The following is a 19,627-nucleotide window of genomic DNA, read 5'->3' as shown; positions in this document are numbered from 1 at the left end:
CTCCAGCTAGACACAGACGGCTGGCCGAAGCTATGTGCAGGTCCTGCCAGGAACACCGTCCCAGCGTTCTAGGAAGGCTGCGCCTCTGGACGGGGCACAGCCGTGGAAACACTTACCGTGATAATCCCCTTGGCCTGGCGGGTTGGTGAGGATGATCTTCATGCAGCTGAAGGGTGTGTAGTCGGTCCTCTTGCCTTCCTTTCCATAGCTATGGCGGATATTGTAAGAGTAACCTTTATCAAACTGATCGAGAGAAAACCAAGAGGCACAGTTACTCAGCAGGCACTGGTGTTGTCTGCTAGAAACAAGAATGCAGAGTGGAACTGTCTGCAACTCAGTGCATCTGGGGGAATACACATTCACACCGCTCACACTGCTCACACCGCTCACACTGCTCGCACCACCGGGTTCTTTGTTTTTTAAAAACAAGACACAAACCTTGCAGAGATAGAATCTGCCAGCTGGTGCTGGCACAGCCCACAGAAAAGGTGCAGCGCGTGCACTGGGCCCCCTCCGCACCAACTGCGGGCGGGCTGGCTGCTCGCGGTGACAGCGGCATGCAGTGGGAGGAAAGAGGCCGTGCCTATGCAATCTGCTTTCTGAATCTGCACACCACGACACAAAACCCACAGATTTCTATTTAAGAATAATCCTTTCCAGAAAAGACTATCCCATTTGCTTTCTTGACTGATTTCTAGATGGAAATCAGGTTGACTCGTTGCCGCCTTCCCTTGGCTGTCCTTCACTTCCACAACCCACCCTCTCTTTCGCTTACAATAATTCCTGTTTCCCTCTTTCCCACCCTACAAACAAGCTGTCAGCAGATGTCTGGTGAACAAATGAACTGGCCTTCTTTTGGAAGCCATTCCCTGTCTCCTGCCCATGAAACAAGCACAGAGGAGGAACTCTGCAGTGAGTGAGGCTCGGCAGAGAAGCACACTGACACTCACTGAAAGGCACTGAGACGCCACCAGGCGTTTTGCTAGGTGCTTTTGAAAATGTAATCCCACTCAGTCATTTAAATCATCATAGTTCTCCGAAGTTCAAAAGGACGAGGCTATGTGACATAATCTAGCCATTACATAAACCGCAGAGTTGAAAGTCAGGCATAGCTAAGTATGATTCCAAAGCTCCTATTCTTCTCCTGAGTCTGCACTGTCAGTAGAGACACTGAAACTCATCGATTCCAATTAAATCTTCTTACAATGTAATTCTTTCCTTCACATGACACTTCAGCTTGGAACCCACATCAGAAGAACCTCTTCCTCCAAACTTCAGTGGCCTTTTACCATGAGGCAAATGCAGGCCTCCCACCACAGTGGACACCCTGCCAACACCAAGGCAGGCAGCCACAGGTAGCGTCCTGTGCACACGGGAGGCCCGTGTACTTGGGCACTTACACGGATTCAGCTGGTACTCTTTCCCTTTCTGCTCACCTTCTCATGTCTCACGCGTAATGTAACACAGTGGTTAGCAAGACCATCAGCAAGACTCAACAGATGCTTTGACTGTGTCTGTCATGTACAGGCAACTGAATAAGAGGGACATAGACTGCACACAGGGTAGAAGACACCTCTGATTTCCTTCAACAAGAGCAGGAAGGGACAAGATTCTATACTTCACAAACTTTAGTCAGGCTGCCCTGAATTTGCTTTTCCAGTAGGCCTTGATCTGTGGATTAGCTCTATTTATACTTTCCAGTTGTCATTTTAGAGAAATCTCCTAACCCTCAAGTCTGTGAAGTTTGTGACTCAGCTGAAAGTCATTGCTGCTATTTTCATAACTCAGCAAATTGCTTGTCGTGATGCTGCTCCACAAGCGTTCATACTGGGCATTGTTTCCCACGGGAGCAGCAAGGTATCACAGAGATAACAGACTGGGGTCCTAGCTGCCACCCACCTGCTAATTAAATTACCTTGGCTTTTCCCCTTCAAGTAGAATACTGTAATAATGACACGTGACCTTTATGTAAAGGTCCTTTAACCACTATAAAATGCTGACGTTATGATCATGTACTATAATTATATGTATACAATCTATGCAAATCAGTTTGTGTAGAATTAAATTGTACACTAGGTTCTATTTTACAATGAAATGTATCAGAATGAATACTCCTAGGAGTTCTCTTAAAACAGTGTCAACTGCAGGTTCACCTCCAGCCCAGGAAACAACCCCAGGGCATGCACAGAACTTCTTGCCTCAGATTTCTGCTGAGAGCAGAGCTAAAGCACAATATTATTGTCAGGAAATGAGAAGGAAGTGGTGATACTTCAGAAATGTTCAATGGAAGGACCCCTGTGTTCTGCTGAGAGGTGGGTTGATACGCCTTCTGTGACACCCACAGTTCAAGAGGTGGGTGTGACCTGCTCCGTTTCCGACCTGGGCTGGTTCACCCCTCCTTAGGCAACCTGGTGTTCCCCCGCTCCCGTGAGGTCACCATATTGATGCCGAACTTAGTGCGGACACCCGATTGGCATAGCGCACTGCAGCCCAGAACTCCTGTACTCAAGCGATCCTCCCAGCTCAGCCTTCTGAGTAGCTAGGATTACAGGCGCGCGCCACCGTGCCTGGCAAGAGGTGGGTTTGAAACGCCCTCTGTGACACCCACAGTTTAAGAAAGGCTGTCAAGGGTCAAAGCTCTGCATCACTCCCTCAGTAACGCAGGTCCAGGCACGTCAGCAGGTTCGCTCTGTCTGTCCACATTCTAGCACAAGGACTGTGCCCAGACAGGCTCAGAAACCAAGATTTGATTGATGGTCCTCTGTGACCTGGGGCTGTATGACCTCCATCATCCCAACACTACTCAGCCAGGCATTCAACAACAAGAATCCTCATTCCTAAAGGGCACGGAGTACAAATGCATGCTGCTATAAGCAATAAAAACAAGGCGACATTTGGTGATGTTTTGGCAGAGCTGGCATCACTTCACACCTCCTTCATCCACTCTTGGAAGGCAGGTGTCCACTAGCCCGGTGCAGCAGGGAGGAGCTAAGGTGGAAAGAGTCAAGGGAAGACTGCTGCACTTACTTAACAGAAAAGCTGGAATTTAAATCCTAGTCTCAGTTGGGAACAGGTGGCTCAGTGGTAGAGCGCTTGCCTTGCATGCATGAGGCCCTGGGTTCGATTCCTCAGCACCACATAAGCAGAAAAAGCCGAAGTGGCGCTGTGGCTCTAGCCCAGAGTTCAGGCCCCACAACTGACAAAACAACAACAACAAAACAAAAACAATAAATCCTAGTCTCTTCCTACTAAAAAAGATACCACAGAATTATAAATGGAGAGAAAAAATAGACAACCAAGTGTCCCTTATCCACAACTACCGTCCCCTGCCGGCTGCAGGCCCGGCCCCGCAGACGGCTGAGCCGCAGCTAGCCATGCTTGAGGCCGGAGAAACAGGTGCCACCTCTTCAGAGCAGGAAGGAACACACTGTCACGTATTTGAGTTCAAAGTTACCAAGAGTCCTGAGTAAAAAGTATGGCAAACTGAGAAGTTAAAAATCTCAACTGAAAAACACTGACTAGTGTTTCGGCATGCGTGTACATTAGCCAGTTTCCTTCAGATGGCACCATTTTGGTAATTTTCTAGTTGGGACATGAGAAGTGAGCACCAAGTCAGAGAAAGGCAAACAGGAGATCACAGCATTGCTTATTAAGCTAGCAACGGGATCTAGAGGTTTAGGAAAGTTATCTTCTGGAATCCGAGGGCTGGACTGGATCTTGGCTGTGCAGGGTAGCCGCTACGTCCACAGCTTCTGTGGGTGAGTCGGCCTTCAGCCCTGGGTGCTGCCCGGTGCCCACACACACTCACTAAGTGTTTACTGGGACAAACATGCGCTGAATTACTGTTAAGTGGAGCATGGGGGGAGAGCCAGGGCTTCACACTTGCCACAGGAGTAAGAGTCTACTCACCTGTGCCCCACCAGGCCACACCCCAGCTTGGCTTGAGTTTTGAACATCCCTTTTGTAACATACATTTATAAACTGGATTGTATCAGAGGACTGGAAATGCAGCCTTAGGATTTAATTCTTTGTTAACAAGAGAGATAAAGCAAATTCCTAAAAGTGAGTATTATAACTTAGCATGCTGTTTAAACCAAGGCCCCGGTAATTCGCCCGAGGGACAGTGGGCTTGGTGTTGGGTGCTATATGGCCATTCTCGTGGCTCTCTGATAGTCGAGTAGGCCTGGAGTTAGGAAGGGACGGGCTGAGGCTAGGCCTCTCAGCATGGTCCTGGTGCTCTTGTTTTAGAACAGTCTTCCTTATTCTTGGTAGGAATGTCACATTCCTAACAGGAAGGACAGGAGACTGACGATTCAGCTCTGACTTGCCAAATCTGAAGCCCGTGAAGGGAAGCATTCATGGGCAGTCGGCTACCTCAACAGCCAACGTAAAACAAGTCTCACCAAAACCCTAGTGGGCAGGCTGACTGACGTGGAAAGTCTGGCCCGGGATGAGTCAGTGCGTGTGATGTCGGTCTTCTCTCAGCAACGAGAGGAGCAGGGTGAAAACCTCACCCAGGTCTACAGCAGAGGCTGTGCTAAGCCGCCGCCCCTATCCAGGCAGAGGCTCTCCTCTTCACACACACGGAAAAGGTGATTTAAAAACAGTTTTTGAAGAATTAGATCCATTTATTTCACTTCGGCTAGATCGGCCCCACCCTCATTATCTATTTTCACTCCATTTCCCCTCATAGTTTCTTATCTGACCCACACTGCCTATTTCCGCGAACGTCTACCTTGACTGGCGACATTACCGGTGTGATGAGGGCCTGCACCTAACATGGCGCCGTGGCCCGAGCCACGCACGCTGTCACCACGGCCTGCAAACGCGACAGAGATCTAGAGCCACACGCTCCCATCCAGAGCGCTGCCGGCTACCTGGAGGGAGGGAAGGAAGGAGCTGGTCTCTGACGACAGAGGCATGGAGAAGGCTGAGCACACGGCCGCTCCTTCACCTGCAGGTGCCTTTCCTCTTCACTCCATCACACATCCAAGGCTACACTGCCTCCTCCCGCCAGGACCCCAACACGCACGCACGCACGCACGCACGCACACGCTCTGAGGCCTCAAGTCAAAACACCTCTGAAGAAAATAGCACCTGATAAGTGGTTACCCCTGGCTGCCCTCTAGTGGTCACTGACAGTGCATTTAAATACACACTTCACACCCAATGAATCAGACTACAAAAGTCAGGGAACTTAAAGACTTCAGACACCACAAACCCAATCAGTAATACCAATTTTTCCAAATCTGCTAGACCCTCAAACATACTGGGCTTCATGAGCCTGACTGTGTGTTCCTCACTCAGGAGAGCACGCTCACGCGCTTTTCCTGTTGGTCACACACAGGGTGCAGAGACCCTGGGAACACACCCACCATTCCTGCTCATTACCATCTTGGTAACAGACGGAGTTTAGCTTTGATAATAATTTGAGAAGAGGTGTCATTTCTAATTTTGCCATCTTAAAACTCAAAATGATAGCTAAATAAAACTCTAAATTTATGCAAAATCTTTTACCAGACAGAACAGGTATTCTAAAGGGAAAGGGTTCAAAGGTGAAAGTGTGAGAACTGCTTTCCATGTATTCTTGATTTATACTTTTGATACCTCAATGCAAGGGAACTCGTTCTTTATTGCTCTAGCATTATATACATCAAATAGATTTTTCCCCAAAAATACATTGTAAATTGCCAGCACAGATGTCTTGGGACAGCAGTTTGATGATGCCTTGCACAGTGCCCTCCTGTCTCTGAGCTAGACATCCAGGAACCTGACACAAGCAACAAGTAGGGTTTGTGGCAACTCTCAATTCACAGATCACAGCCCGTGGCTTACTTCCTGCAGTTATTTTCTAACCATAACCACTACTAAGTGAGCATTTACTCTGCTGTAGATGCTGCACGTATATTATTATTTTGTGTTGCTTAAGTCCTTTAATACTTAGCAAACACCATTTTACAGATAACATAAAACTCAGGAATAAAGAGACTTACTCCACTCCACATCAGCAGTGCAGACCACACACCACCTCCTCTCACACAACCATCACTGTCCACATCAGCAGCACAGGTCACACACCACCTCCTCTCACACAATCATCACCACTGTCCACATCAGCAGTGCAGACCACACAGCACCTCCTCTCACACGACCATCACTGTCCACATCAGCAGTGCAGACCACACAGCACCTCCTCTCACACGACCATCACTGTCCACATCAGCAGTGCAGGTCACACACCACCTCCTCTCACACGATCATCACTGTCCACATCAGCAGCGCAGACCACACACCACCTCCTCTCACACGACCACCACTGTCCACATCAGCCGTGCAGACCACACACCACCTCCTCTCACACGACCACCACTGTCCACATCAGCAGCGCAGACCACACACCACCTCCTCTCACACGACCACCACTGTCCACATCAGCCGTGCAGACCACACAGCACCTCCTCTCACACGACCACCACTGTCCACATCAGCAGTGCAGACCACACAGCACCTCCTCTCACACGACCACCACTGTCCACATCAGCCGTGCAGACCACACACCACCTCCTCTCACACGACCACCACTGTCCACATCAGCAGTGCAGACCACACAGCACCTCCTCTCACACGACCACCACTGTCCACATCAGCAGTGCAGACCACACACCACCTCCTCTCACACGACCACCACTGTCCACATCAGCAGTGCAGACCACACACCACCTCCTCTCACACAACCACCACTGTCCACATCAGCCGTGCAGACCACACACCACCTCCTCTCACACGACCACCACTGTCCACATCAACAGTGCAGACCACACACCACCTCCTCTCACACGACCACCACTGTCCACAACAGCAGTGCAGACCACACACCACCTCCTCTCACACGACCACCACTGTCCACATCAGCCGTGCAGACCACACACCACCTCCTCTCACACGACCACCACTGTCCACATCAGCCGTGCAGACCACACACCACCTCCTCTCACACGACCACCACTGTCCACATCAGCCGTGCAGACCACACACCACCTCCTCTCACACGACCACCACTGTCCACAACAGCAGTGCAGACCACACACCACCTCCTCTCACACGACCACCACTGTCCACATCAGCCGTGCAGACCACACACCACCTCCTCTCACACAACCACCACTGTCCACATCAGCAGTGCAGACCACACACCACCTCCTCTCACACGACCACCACTGTCCACATCAGCAGTGCAGACCACACACCACCTCCTCTCACACGACCACCACTGTCCACATCAGCAGCACAGACCACACCACCTCCTCTCACACTATCATCACCACTGTCCACAACAGCAGTGCAGAGAACACTGTCTCCCACACACCCACACTTGTATAGTTCTTCTGATACTTTGCTAGAAGTAAAGTCATCACCCGGGGACAGATGCATTTCTGAAAACCTAAGTGGCACTGAATAAGTAGTATGTGCCAAGCACGTTGCTGGTGCCGACTTCATTGAGCCCCGTGAGAGACCGTGAGACAGACGCCAATAGGGCTGCCGGTAAAGGTCAGGCACTGGATCAGGAAACCAGAAGCTCTAAGTGTATTTTTATTGTCTTTCATCACAGAAAGGAGTTGCCGTGCAACACACTGGCGTGTAGGCACCGTGCACTCTGACAATGCCACCCTCCTCCCCCCTCTTCCAACTCAGTTCCTCCCTTATTGTCTTAATTGCATAAGACTTGCAGTGAGTATTATGACTGCAGTCTCCTATTTGCTCTCCATTCGTCTACCCTTTCCTCCCCTTAACCCCAAACCACACCTTTCAGGTGCCAGTGTCCTGGTATTCATGTTGTTGGACTGGGTGTTATTTCATAAGCAATTACACCACTTGACTTCTCCTCTGCAAATACTGTACTTGGATTAACACATCAGTGTGCACTTGCATAGAAACCTGTATGTGTGCACCTACATATTTATATATTAGTTGTAGCTTCCACATATGAAGAACATGCATCCTTTGTCTCTGGAGCCTGACTTACTTCATGTAACATGATTTTTTTCCAGGTCCACCCATTTTCCTGCAAATGATGCAGTATCATTCTTCCCAATGGATGAGTAGATTTCCATTTTGTATATATACCACATTTTCTTGATGCATTCGTCCCCTGAGGGGGCGCTGTGCTGTTTCCACACCTGAGCTGTGGTGAACAGGGCTGCAATGAACATGGTGATAAGGGTGGCTTTGCTATACTCTGCCCAAGAGTGGAATTACTGGATCATAGGTAGTTCTGTCTCCAGAGTGGCTGACAGTTCACATTCCCACTAACAGTACACCAGGGTTCCCTTTTCTCTACAGCTGCACCGGCATCTGTTGGTGTTTGTATTCTTGATGATGGCTGGCAATGTTCTTTACAGAATTCCAATGGACAAATTTAGAAAAAGAAGTAACGTAACTGACCGGGGAAGGGTCACTCAGTGCATAAAGGTGTAAGATGAGGGTCTGACAACTCCAAGGGACGCTAGAAGGAGCCGGGCACTGCTGGCTCACGCCTGTCATCCTAGCTACTCAGGAGGCTGAGAGCTGAGGATCACAGTTCAAAGCCAGCCAGGGCAGAAAAGTCCATGAGACTCTGATCTCCAATAAAAACCACTAGAAAACCAGAAGTGGCACTGTGGCTCAAGCGATAGAGTGCTTGCCTTGAGCTGAAGAGCGCAGGGACAGCGCCTAGGCCCAGAGTTCAAGCCCCACGACTGACCAAAAAAAAAAAAAAAAAAGAAAAAGAAAGGCTGCCTCGCTTAGGAAGGATGCTTAAACTGGAATCTACACAGCATTTCTGAAGTGAAGCTATTCACTTACGGGAAAAGAGAAATACCACAACAAACAAATGACACCCCAGAAAGCAAAGAAGCCTATAGTGTGAAACATTTCATAAAACTGGCTCATTTCTTCAGCAAGTTAATGGGCTAAAAAAATAAAAACGAAAAAGAAAGAAAAAAGAGATATGGGTTGCCAAGATTTATGAGCCAGACGCGGAATACAGCATGTGTCCCAGTGCGGACCTGACCCAGGAAAACAGACAAGACCGATGAAGAGATGTTTATTCAGGCAATGGCCTGGACAGATGCTACCAAGACGCACTGTTGATTCTACCAGTGGTAACAGGATGATGTTACTGTGACAATCTAAGAAAATGCCTGTTTTATCAGGAGGAGGGAGGAAGGAAAAAGGGGCAGGTGAATGGAGAGAGAGGGGTGAGCAGACGCAGTCATTATATTCAAAGCACAGATGTGAACATGGACTCATGTAACTTGAGGGTCTAGGTGAGGTTGGGAATGGTGATGGAGAAGGATGGAAAGGGTGGTAAAGATGCATTGTACTTATGAATGGATTTGCTGAATTTAAATTCCTTTGTGCAGCTACCTAAATATTACTCTTAAAAAAGGGAGAAGCGAGAGCAAGCAGATACCTGGTTTTAGAGGACACACTTTAGTATACAGCACACTGTGTATAGCATCTGTGATGATGGGCGCCAGTATGTATCTGTTTCCAGCGTTGTCTAGTCGTTTCCAGATGGGACAATATTTGGATCAGCATGCTTAGAAAACTGATGGCTCCAGCTGGGCACTGGTGGCTCACGCCTCTCATCCTAGCTACTCGGGAAGCTGAGATCTGAGGATCGCAGTTCAAAGCCAGCCCGGGCAGGAAAATCTCCAATAAACCACCAGAAAACCACAAGTAGCATTGTGGCTCAAGTGGTACAGCGCTCGCCTTGAGCTAAAGAGCTGAGGGACAGCGCCCAGGCCCAGAGTTCAAGCTCCACACCACAAAAACAAAACAAAACAAAACAAAAACTGATGGCTCTCCTCAACATGAGGAGCACATCACCCAATCTGTTGAGAGTCTGAATTAAGCAAGAATAAATGAGGGATCATGGTATAGGCTGGCTTAAAGCAAAGGCCTATGTGATAAATAACCAGATCAAAAAGGGCTAGAGGGATAGCTCCTGTGGCAGAAACCCTTCCTAGCCAGCACAGAGCTATGAGTCCATAAAGACACAGCAGACAAGCCAAAAGAAAAACAAAGGCGTTTTTCTTAAAAATCCCGTATGTACATACATATACATAGATATATAGTGTGTGTGTATATATATATAGCACACTCTAAATATACTATATATTACACATAATATACTATGTAATATACTACATATTACATATGGTATAAATGTATATAGTGTGTATATATAGTGTACATGTAGGGTATATATACATATATAGTACACACATATGTTTAAAATCCTATTATTTTATTTCAAACTTATCAAGTTTATTAAGATAGCACATCACAAGCTGGACTCTGGTTTCACAGGGGAAGTAAGGCCGGGAGCCAACCCTTTCGAGGCTGGAACTTCCTTAGTGTCAGTCCAGCAAAGAGCACCGCAAGCCCAGAGATCATTGTTTCTACCCACAAACTTCTGTATGTTTTGGACTGGAGTTTAACACACCTTTCGGTAGCCTTCAGCATAACTTACACAACCTTTGAGCAGACCCATGAGCTGGTTAGTGGTTTAAGCCAGGTTTCAGACGGAAATACAGAGAGGTGTGAGTTCAAAATGCAAGAATACTAGCTAAAGGGCATAATTAAAACTACATCTCTCCTTTAAATCTACACAATAATGTCCCAAAGACATTTTCATTAATATCTTTTGCTTTGCCACTACACCAAAAAGGGCCTCGTGTCTACATAGTTTGGCAATACACATAAAATAAAAAAATTTAAGGCATATACAAGTCAAATAAAATACTTGAAAAATTCAGTACTTCAGCCTTCCTTTATGAAGTAGTAAATAAAATCTACCAGTTACCCATCATTGTTAGTGTGAGTTCAAAACAAACCATACGATCATAGTATCAGTATGTGGACTTATGCCATAAACAGAAGAAGCAAGTAAGTAGATATGCTAAACAAATTATTTTTAATTTAAGAGTGAAAGCTCCTTTTACTGACAGTAACTCAACTGGAAAGGTCTACCAACCAGCATTTCCTTTACCGTGCAATATTACACCCCTCACAGCCTGAAGCATTCCAAATCTTGGAGTTCATTCTGAATCATTAAAGAGCTGAGGCTCTGTTCCATACATTTTCAGTACTGAGTGCATTCATTATATCCTTATTATTTTAAAATTAGCAATGTATTTGGGACAGATAAGGCAACTGTCCATCACGAGGCTGTTATACTCAAAATCAGCGATTAACTCAGGGGCTCCTGGAAAGGTCTTGAGTTATGACCCATCGACTGTGCACGGGAAGCAGTCACGTCTCAAGATATGGTATAAAACTCCAGTGAAGGGCTGGGAAGGTGGCTCAGTGGTAGAGCGCTTGCCTTGCATGCATGAGGCCCTGGTTCAATTCCTCAGCACCAGGTAAGCAGAAAAAGCCGGAACTGGCACTGTGGCTCAAGTGGTAGAGCGCTAGCCTTGAGCTGAAGAGCTTAGGGACAGCGCCCAGGCCCAGAGTTCAGGCCCCACGACCGGACCCCCCCCCCCCCAAAAAAAAAAACTCCAGTGAATATCACCAGATCCTGTCCTAGAGCCCCAGGACATCTGACATTTACACGGACCAGCCTCAGCCTCCATCTCCCCCCTCACCCTGAGCAGAGCAGCCTCAGCCTCCATCCCCCCCCCCCCACCCTGAGCAGCTGGGAGGACCAGGCACACCATCCTGTGCTACTTAATGGAGTCACTGAACCTGCCTGGGCCAGCCCCTCCTGCAGTCCTCCTGACCATGGAGCCAGGACTGCAGGTGTGTGCCACAGGCCTCGCTTCTTTGTTGAGATGGAGGTCACGTGAACTTTCTGCACGAACGGGCTTCGACCCATGGTCTTGAGTGTTGTCTCTCAAGTTGGTGGAATTGTAAGCGTAAGTCATCTACCTGGCCTCTATTATATTTTTAAAATAAATTGTATGCTTTTGTTATAAAATTCAATAGGAAGGGAAGCAAAACAAAACACACTAGCACAGCTGGCAACTTGTATGGAAGAGCAATAGTCTGAGTGCACACTGAGAAAGACCATGTTCTGAGCACCCTGAATGCATGCAGAAAGACCATGTTCTGAGCACCCGGAGTGCATGCAGAAAGACCATGTTCTGAGCACACTGAGTGCATGCAGAAAGACCATGTTCTGAGCTCCCTGAGTGCATGCAGAAAGACCATGTTCTGAGCACGCTGAGTGTTCACAGCAAGACCATGTTCTGAGCACCCTGAGTACCTGCAGAAAGACCGTGTTCTGAGCACGCTGAGTGTTCACAGCAAGACCCTGTTCTGAGCACCCTGAGTACCCGCAGAAAGACCATGTTCTGAGCATGCTGAGTGTTCACAGCAAGACTGTGTTCTGAGCACCCTGAGTACCCGCAGAAAGACCAGGTGCTGAGCCTCCGTCTGACGCAGAGGGGTGGTAGGGAGAACACAGTGCTTCACACCATCACTGCTATTTAGACACTAAGTCTCGGGGCCTAACGGGGTGCTGAGGGGAATGCTCCGGCACACTGGTGCTCAGGAAAGGGCCGACAGGGGCTGGGCTCAAGGGAAACATTCCTATGAAAGGCTCTCAGCCCTCACCGGGGCAGTTCACCAAACCTGTCCATCCCGAGTGCTCACAGTGCTCTCATCTGGCTGCCTAGTGACAGGCAGGAATTCTCCTGTACCAGAAGATTTTTGTTGTCTCTAAGTAGCTGTACAAAGGAGCTGCCGTGTAACAGAAGTTTATGAGTACAGTGCATCTTGATCACCATTCTCAACATTCTTACCCCCTTCCCTTACTTTTCCTAATTCTGTGGCCCTCCAGGGGATTCCTGACTGCCTCCCTCCCCTACCTCTTCACTTGTCTGCTCCCTCCCTTCCATCCTACCCCCTTCTTGCATTCTCCCCCTTTTTCCTAGGTAACAAATTCATACATACTATCACGTAGATAAAAACTGTCCTTAAAATACACAAGATTCTATGAATGACCTTGGATCGGAAAATCTAATCAGAGCAAAATATGGCTTTCAAAACAGTATTTACACAAAAGGGCATGCCCTGTTATCCAGAGAAAGGAGCTACTGCTGGTTGGAATAAGACATAAGAGGGTTATAAACAGATTGAATGGCTTCATCACAGCATTATTCAAATTGCATCCTTTTTGTAAAAGGCCTCAAGACACAATCAATAAGTTAATAATTAAACTACATAAAACTGTAGCAGATAATAATCACCATAAAATTGTGCTAAAATAATGTTTAAGCTGTGACTCCTTGGAAAGGACCCATTAATAAGGATGGATTTGGGGGTAATATTCCTAGGAGAGCCATAAATTGCCTAACAGTAAGAAACAGAAAGTGGCTTACGAAAGGTACTTTCTGGAAGTCATCTTGGCTCCAGTTCTTTGCAGTAAGGACTTGGAAACAATAAAACACACAGACACACTGCCTAAATGTGCAAGGCAGGCTGGGCAGGGGGAGGGACAGAGCCGGAGGGGGCTGAGAGCGAGGACCACGGAGCAGGGAGCACTCCTGCAGCCACAGCGTCCCTGGAGAGGGAGGGGGTAGCCCCTCAAGCCAGGCACAGAAGAGATCAAGGTTAATAGGAAGTGCATCACCCACAGAAACAAAGGGGACCTTGCGCCTCTAGCACAGTGGGGAGGGAGAGGGCACTTCCTGGAGAAGCAAGAAAACCTCAAGGTCTCCTGAATCACCTGGAGTGAGACCACGCATGCCGGCAAATGCTAGGCTCCAGTATGCGAGTAAAAATGACGTAAGCTGGGCACTGCTGGCTCACACCTATAAGCCTAGCGACTCAGGAGGCTGAGATACAAGGATTCTGATTCAAAGCCAGTCCAGACAGAAGAGTTCCTGAGACTCTTGTCTCCAGTTAACAACCTCATAGCCAAAAGTGGGGTTGGGGCTCAAGTGGTAGGGTACTAGCCTTGAGCAAAAAAAGTCCAGCTACTGCACCCAGGCCCTAAGTTCAAGCTCCAAGACTGATTGGCCAAAAATGAAAAAAGACATGCTTTGGATTTACGTGTTTCTAAGAATAAATTTTGACTCACATAGCCATGAAGACAGGCTGTCTTCAAGCTGAGGATCCTGGGATGCAGCGTGTCTGTGCTGGAGGAGGAGCTAAGGCTGCCTGGGACCACAGGCTCAGTGTCTGTGCTGGAGGAGGGGTCAAGGCTGCACGGGACCACAGGCTCAGTGTCTGTGCTGGAGGAGGAGCTAAGGCTGCCTGGGACCACAGGCTCAGTGTCTGTGCTGGAGGAGGGGTCAAGGCTGCATGGGACCACAGGCTCAATGTCGCTGTAGGCACCAGCAGCAGAACCAAGGGGAATGCAGAGAGCAAAGATGGCATTAGTGCAGCCCATCTGCCAGCTGGAGAGGTCCTGGGCTGCCAACACTTTGGCTTTGGAAGTCCAGACTCTAGAACTCGGAGGACATAAATTTCTGTTGTTTAAGTGACCAGTCTTTGGGACTTTGCTATGGAAACCCTAGCAAACTAATACGAGACACTTATAGTTACTTGGTGAACATTCTCAATTCTGTATTACTCTTTTCAGGAAATATTTTCAGATAAAGCGTGACAGGAGCAGGAGAGAGAATTTCAGTGCTCTGCACAGGTTAAAGGCAGACTGACAGCGACTGCTGCCCAGCAACTCTGCACAGGTTAAAGGCAGAATGACAGCGAGCAACTGCTGCCCAGCAACTCTGCACAGGTTAAAGGCAGACTGACAAAGACTGCTGCCAGCAACTCTGCAATGAAGGTACTGACAGCAACTGCTGCCCAGCAACTCTGCAAACACAACAGAAAACACTGAAACTACTTTAGCTTTATTTGTTCAGAGCATCACCTGGTCCTCAAGATGGTATTATGTATGTGTGTGCACTGCCTACGTGCATGTGTGCACGCGTGCATGCATGGTACCCAAACACCTGAGCACGTAGACACAAACCACACACTCTTGCAGAACGGTAACTCAGTGATTTGTCCTGTAATTACTGTGGTACAACCCTCCGAAGAGGACCCCACTGCCCATTTTTCATTGAGGACATATTAGATGACATTTTGAGGTTTGAGACACACTTACCGTCTAGAATGTTCAACTCTGTTTCAGCAAGTGTACCATCAGCAGACTGTTTCATTTTTTGAATGAAGGGACTTTTCCTTACCGCCCTGACCTTTCAGAATTACCTTGTCTGGGCCCATCTTTCCTTTGACGAACTCCTGCTTCCAGAAGTGCAGGGCCTGCTCCAGGGTGAGGCCGATGCCCTTCAGGAAGAGGCCGTACTGCATCCGGCCCCCGTGCCTCAGGTGGTGGCTCTCGCGCAGGACCCTGTGCATGTGGCGCATGCAGGGCGGGAAGGACGTGGCGGCAAGCTAGGGAGGAAACGCACTGGGTCAGGCAGAGGGCCTGCTGGGTCCCTCGGGAGGAGGGGCGGGCCTCCTCTGACCCTGCCACTTTCGCTGTGACCACTGATTTCCTGGCATCCTTTGAAGAGAACAGCTGCCGCTTCGGATCCAGGCTGGCTGCAGGACCTGCACCTCCCCGGGAAGGGATGGGAAGGGAAACAAAAGAGGAGGCAACAATGCTTGATAAGAAATGTACTCGTTACCTTGCCCATGTAACTGTAACTCCTCTGTACGGTATTTTCACAATAAAATATTTTTAAAAATCAACAAGCAGAGGGGGGACCAAGATGGCGACGGGGCAGTAGGGAAACGCCACAGCTCTCTCCAACCAAAAAGAGAGTTCGAGTTCCAACGTTTAATCTCCCCAAGAGACCGACAACAACAAAAAGACGAACACTCAGAGAAAAACCAGAGGTGGAAAATAACAAAAAAAGAAAGAGAGGAAAAGAAGAAATTCAGAACAGAGAAGAGCGAAGACCCCTCCCCCAACCTTTACTGGCCGCGCGGCAGTGCGCCAAGCCGCCGGCCAGCCGGCCCGGCGGGGGCTGCCGGAGCCACAGAGACACAGGGGGCTGCTTGCAGATCACCAGGTACCGGATTGCAGAACAGCGGATCGCCAGGAACAGAGAAACCTACCAGCCGGGAGTCTCCACGAGGATCCCACCCCCACCCCTCACTCTCCACCGGAGCGGAGAGGCTCCATCCCGCCAAAGCCGCCCAGCACCAGCAGCGCCACAAAGGGACCTGTCGGCAGACCACCCGCCCAATCGCGATCGCAACTACCCGGCGGGGGGCCGCCCAACCCAGCCTGCAACCACCCCAACTGAACTCGGATTGCAACAACAACTGCCGACCTACAGGGTGAGTACCCAACAGGGGACAGTGAATCCCTCAAGGGAGACCAGAGCTGGAGGGAATCCCCAGACCCTGACCTAGACTCCCTACCCCAACACCCGGACCACAGGACCCACGAAAACTGGGAACTGTTCGAGAGCTCCACCAGCCGGTGGAGCACACTCTGCTGGCCAGGCCAGAGCAAGAGCGCCCCTGGAAGGGAGCTTAAATGCCCAAGCCAGGAACAGCGCCCCTGGGTCAAGACTACCAACAGTAGAAGAAATTTGAACTGTGTCCTCCAGGCTGCATAACCTACGTGGTATACACATTAGCACAGGCCTAACGAGCGCGCTCCAGGCTGGGGCCGGAACCAGGCCCGGGGACCGGCGCCTGAACAAAGCAAAAAGGATCAGAAGTGGGGCTGTGGCTCAAATGGTAGGGTGCCAGCCTTGAGCTGAAGAGCTGAGGGACAGCACCCAAACCTAGAGTTCAAGCCCACAACCAGCCCAAAACAAACAAAAACACATCAGGAGCCCATAGCAGACTCCAGTATTTGGGAGAGTGCATCCAGAGCATCTGATCTTCCCAAGAGCACCCGCAGGAGCAAACACAAGCAGTCTAGGCTGCTCAACCCTTCCAAAGGCGGGAATTGCCAGAAATCTACAGCAGAGAGCTGAGAATCCTAAGTAAGTCAGAATAGCAGCTGGAAATAGGCTCCCAACAGAATCCAGATCAGGCACAGACTCTCTCTACCAATACAGAATCAGCAACCAAGCAAAGACAGACACACCAAAACAAGATTGAAGAGCAGTCTCCTGAACCCCCATGTGAAAATCACAGAGAAAAATCACAAGGTTTACCACTACCCAGGACAGCAAGCTCACCTCAAAAGCCAGCAGCCACGGAGGGGAGAGCCCCAGTGGGAGCAAAGCAGGAATGGAAGACAAAAACTACATCCAAGGGTTGCTGGAGGCAATGACTCAAGAAATAAAGCGAGAAATGGATCAGAAATTGAAAGAGCACAAGGATGAACTATCAAAAGATATACAGGACATCAAACAAAAGTTGGATGCAAAAATAGAAGCTGCACAAACCTCAGTAAGAAGTGAGATAAACGCCAAATTAGAGGTAATGCATACTGATCTCACCTCATTGAGAGGTGAGATCAGTACTCTGAGAACCAACATTGAATCCATAAAGGGATCCATTTCCACCATGCAAACCACAATAGAAGCCACGGTCAACAGAGTGAATGAAATGGAAGGTAGAGTGTCAGATACGGAAGACAGAATACACCAACTGGACCAAAAAGTGACAGATATGGAAAAATCACTCAAATTAAACCAAAGGGAAATTCAAGAGCAAGCAGATAATGCTAAAAAATTTAACCTTCGCATAATCGGAGTGGACGAAGGTGAGGAATTCCAGAGCAAGGGAATGCAACACCTATTTAACAAGATAGTCAATGAAAATTTTCCCCACCTCAAAAACGACCATGACCATCTTAACTACATCACAAAAGCTTATCGAACACCCAACAAGCAAGATCCCAGGAGAAACACTTCTAGGCACATTATAGTAAAAATGATGGATCTGAATAATAAGGAAACAATCCTGCATGCAGCAAAAATGAAGAAGGAGCTATACTACAACGGGAAAAAAATTAGAATCACTGCAGATCTCTCCACACAAACAATGAATGCAAGAAAAGCCTGGGAAAGCACCATATGAGCCCTGAGAGCCAATAACTGCCAACCCAGACTGATATACCTGGCAAAGCTAGCATTCACATTCGATGGAGAACTGAAAACTTTTAATAGCAAAGAAAAACTAAATGAATACATAAACATTAAGCCAGCATTACAAAGAATTCTAAGAGGGGGGACACAACCTGAAGAAAGCAACCAGGAACTGGGACCTGCCCCAAACAGGCATTACTCAAAGTCTAACTGAGCAAGCACAGGAGGAAAGGAAAGAAGAAAAACTTAGGAAAACGGAATGGCAGGGACTACAATGCATCTCTCTATACTTTCTCTGAATATAAATGGGCTGAATTCGCCAATTAAAAGAAAACGAACTGAGGACTGGATCAGAAAACAAGACCCATCCATCTGTTGCCTTCAGGAGACCCACCTCTCAGCCAAACATACAAACAAACTCAGAGTGAAGGGGTGGAAAAGGATCTACCAATCAAATGCCCCCAGTAAGAAAGCAGGTGTAGCTATCCTGATATCTGACAAAATAAACTTTTCATTAAAATCAGTACAGAAAGACAAGGACGGACACTACATATTAATAAAGGGAACACTCCAAGAGGAGGATATAACCATCATCAACTTATATGCCCCAAATATCGGTACACCCAGATATGTTAAACAAATGCTCTCAAACTTACAGAATAAAATAGATCCCAATACGATAATACTAGGAGACTTTAACACGCCACTCTCACCAAAGGACAGGTCTACCAACCAGAGGATTGGCAAAGAAGCTACCGAATTAAGTGAGGCCATACTTCAAGCGGAATTACATCTACCGAGTATTTCACCCTAAAACAACACAGTACACATTCTTCTCAGCAGCTCATGGAACTTTCTCCAAAATAGACCATATCACAGTTCATGCAAGGAACTTAAGCAAATACAAAGGGATCGACATAATCCCCTGTATCCTATCTGACCACAGTGGAATCAAGCTAGCTCTCAATAACAAAGCATACCGCAGAAATTTCTCTAATACATGGAAATTGAACAGCACACTCCTTAACAAGGCCTGGGTAACAGAAGAGATCAGAGAAGAAATAAAGCATTTCCTACAACTCAATGAAAATGAAAACACCTCACAAAGAAACTTGTGGGACACAGCAAAAGCAGTCCTGAGGGGCAAATTTATTGCCCTCAGTGCCCACATCAAGAGAAAGGAGACAGACCAAGTAAATAATCTCATGTTGCAACTAAAACAGCTAGAAAAACAAGAAAAAATGGGACCTAAAGCTACTAGACGAAGCCAGATAACCAAATTGAGAGCAGAGATTAACCAATTAGAAAATCAGAAAACCATAACCAATATAAACCAAACAAAAAGCTGGTTCTTTGAAAAAATAAACAAAACTGATGGCCCGTTGGCAAGATTAATTAAAAAAAGAAGAGAGGAAACCCATATTAATAGGATTAGGGATGCCACGGGAAACATCACAACACGTACACAAGATATCCAAACAATTCTAACAGACTACTTTCAAAAGCTATACTCTCTAAAGGAAGAAAATCTGGTGGAAATGGATGCATTTTTAGAGAAATACAAGTTACCCAAACTGAGCAAAGAAGAAGTTAACCAATTAAATAAGCCAATATCCTATGAGATACAG

At 47.8% G+C, this 19,627-nt stretch overlaps 1 protein-coding gene across 1 annotated transcript in view; it reads right to left on the bottom strand.

The window, feature by feature from the left end:
• Positions 1-19,627, bottom strand: part of Prim2 (DNA primase subunit 2) — a 117,264-nt gene that overhangs the window by 16,041 nt on the left and 81,596 nt on the right. Inside the window, exons 10-11 of the mRNA XM_042696951.1 lie at positions 15,208-15,393; positions 117-243 (exon numbers count right to left, since the gene is read on the bottom strand). Coding sequence (XP_042552885.1) covers positions 117-243; positions 15,208-15,393 — 313 coding nt within the window. The remainder of the gene's footprint in view (positions 1-116; positions 244-15,207; positions 15,394-19,627) is intronic.

This window comes from Dipodomys spectabilis, unplaced genomic scaffold (genome assembly GCF_019054845.1).
Source record: "Dipodomys spectabilis isolate Male_0828 unplaced genomic scaffold, ASM1905484v1 ptg000213l, whole genome shotgun sequence".
Lineage (NCBI taxonomy): Eukaryota > Metazoa > Chordata > Mammalia > Rodentia > Heteromyidae > Dipodomys > Dipodomys spectabilis.
Note: the sequence above shows the minus strand (reverse complement) of the source record. Positions and strands in the feature narration are given on the sequence as shown.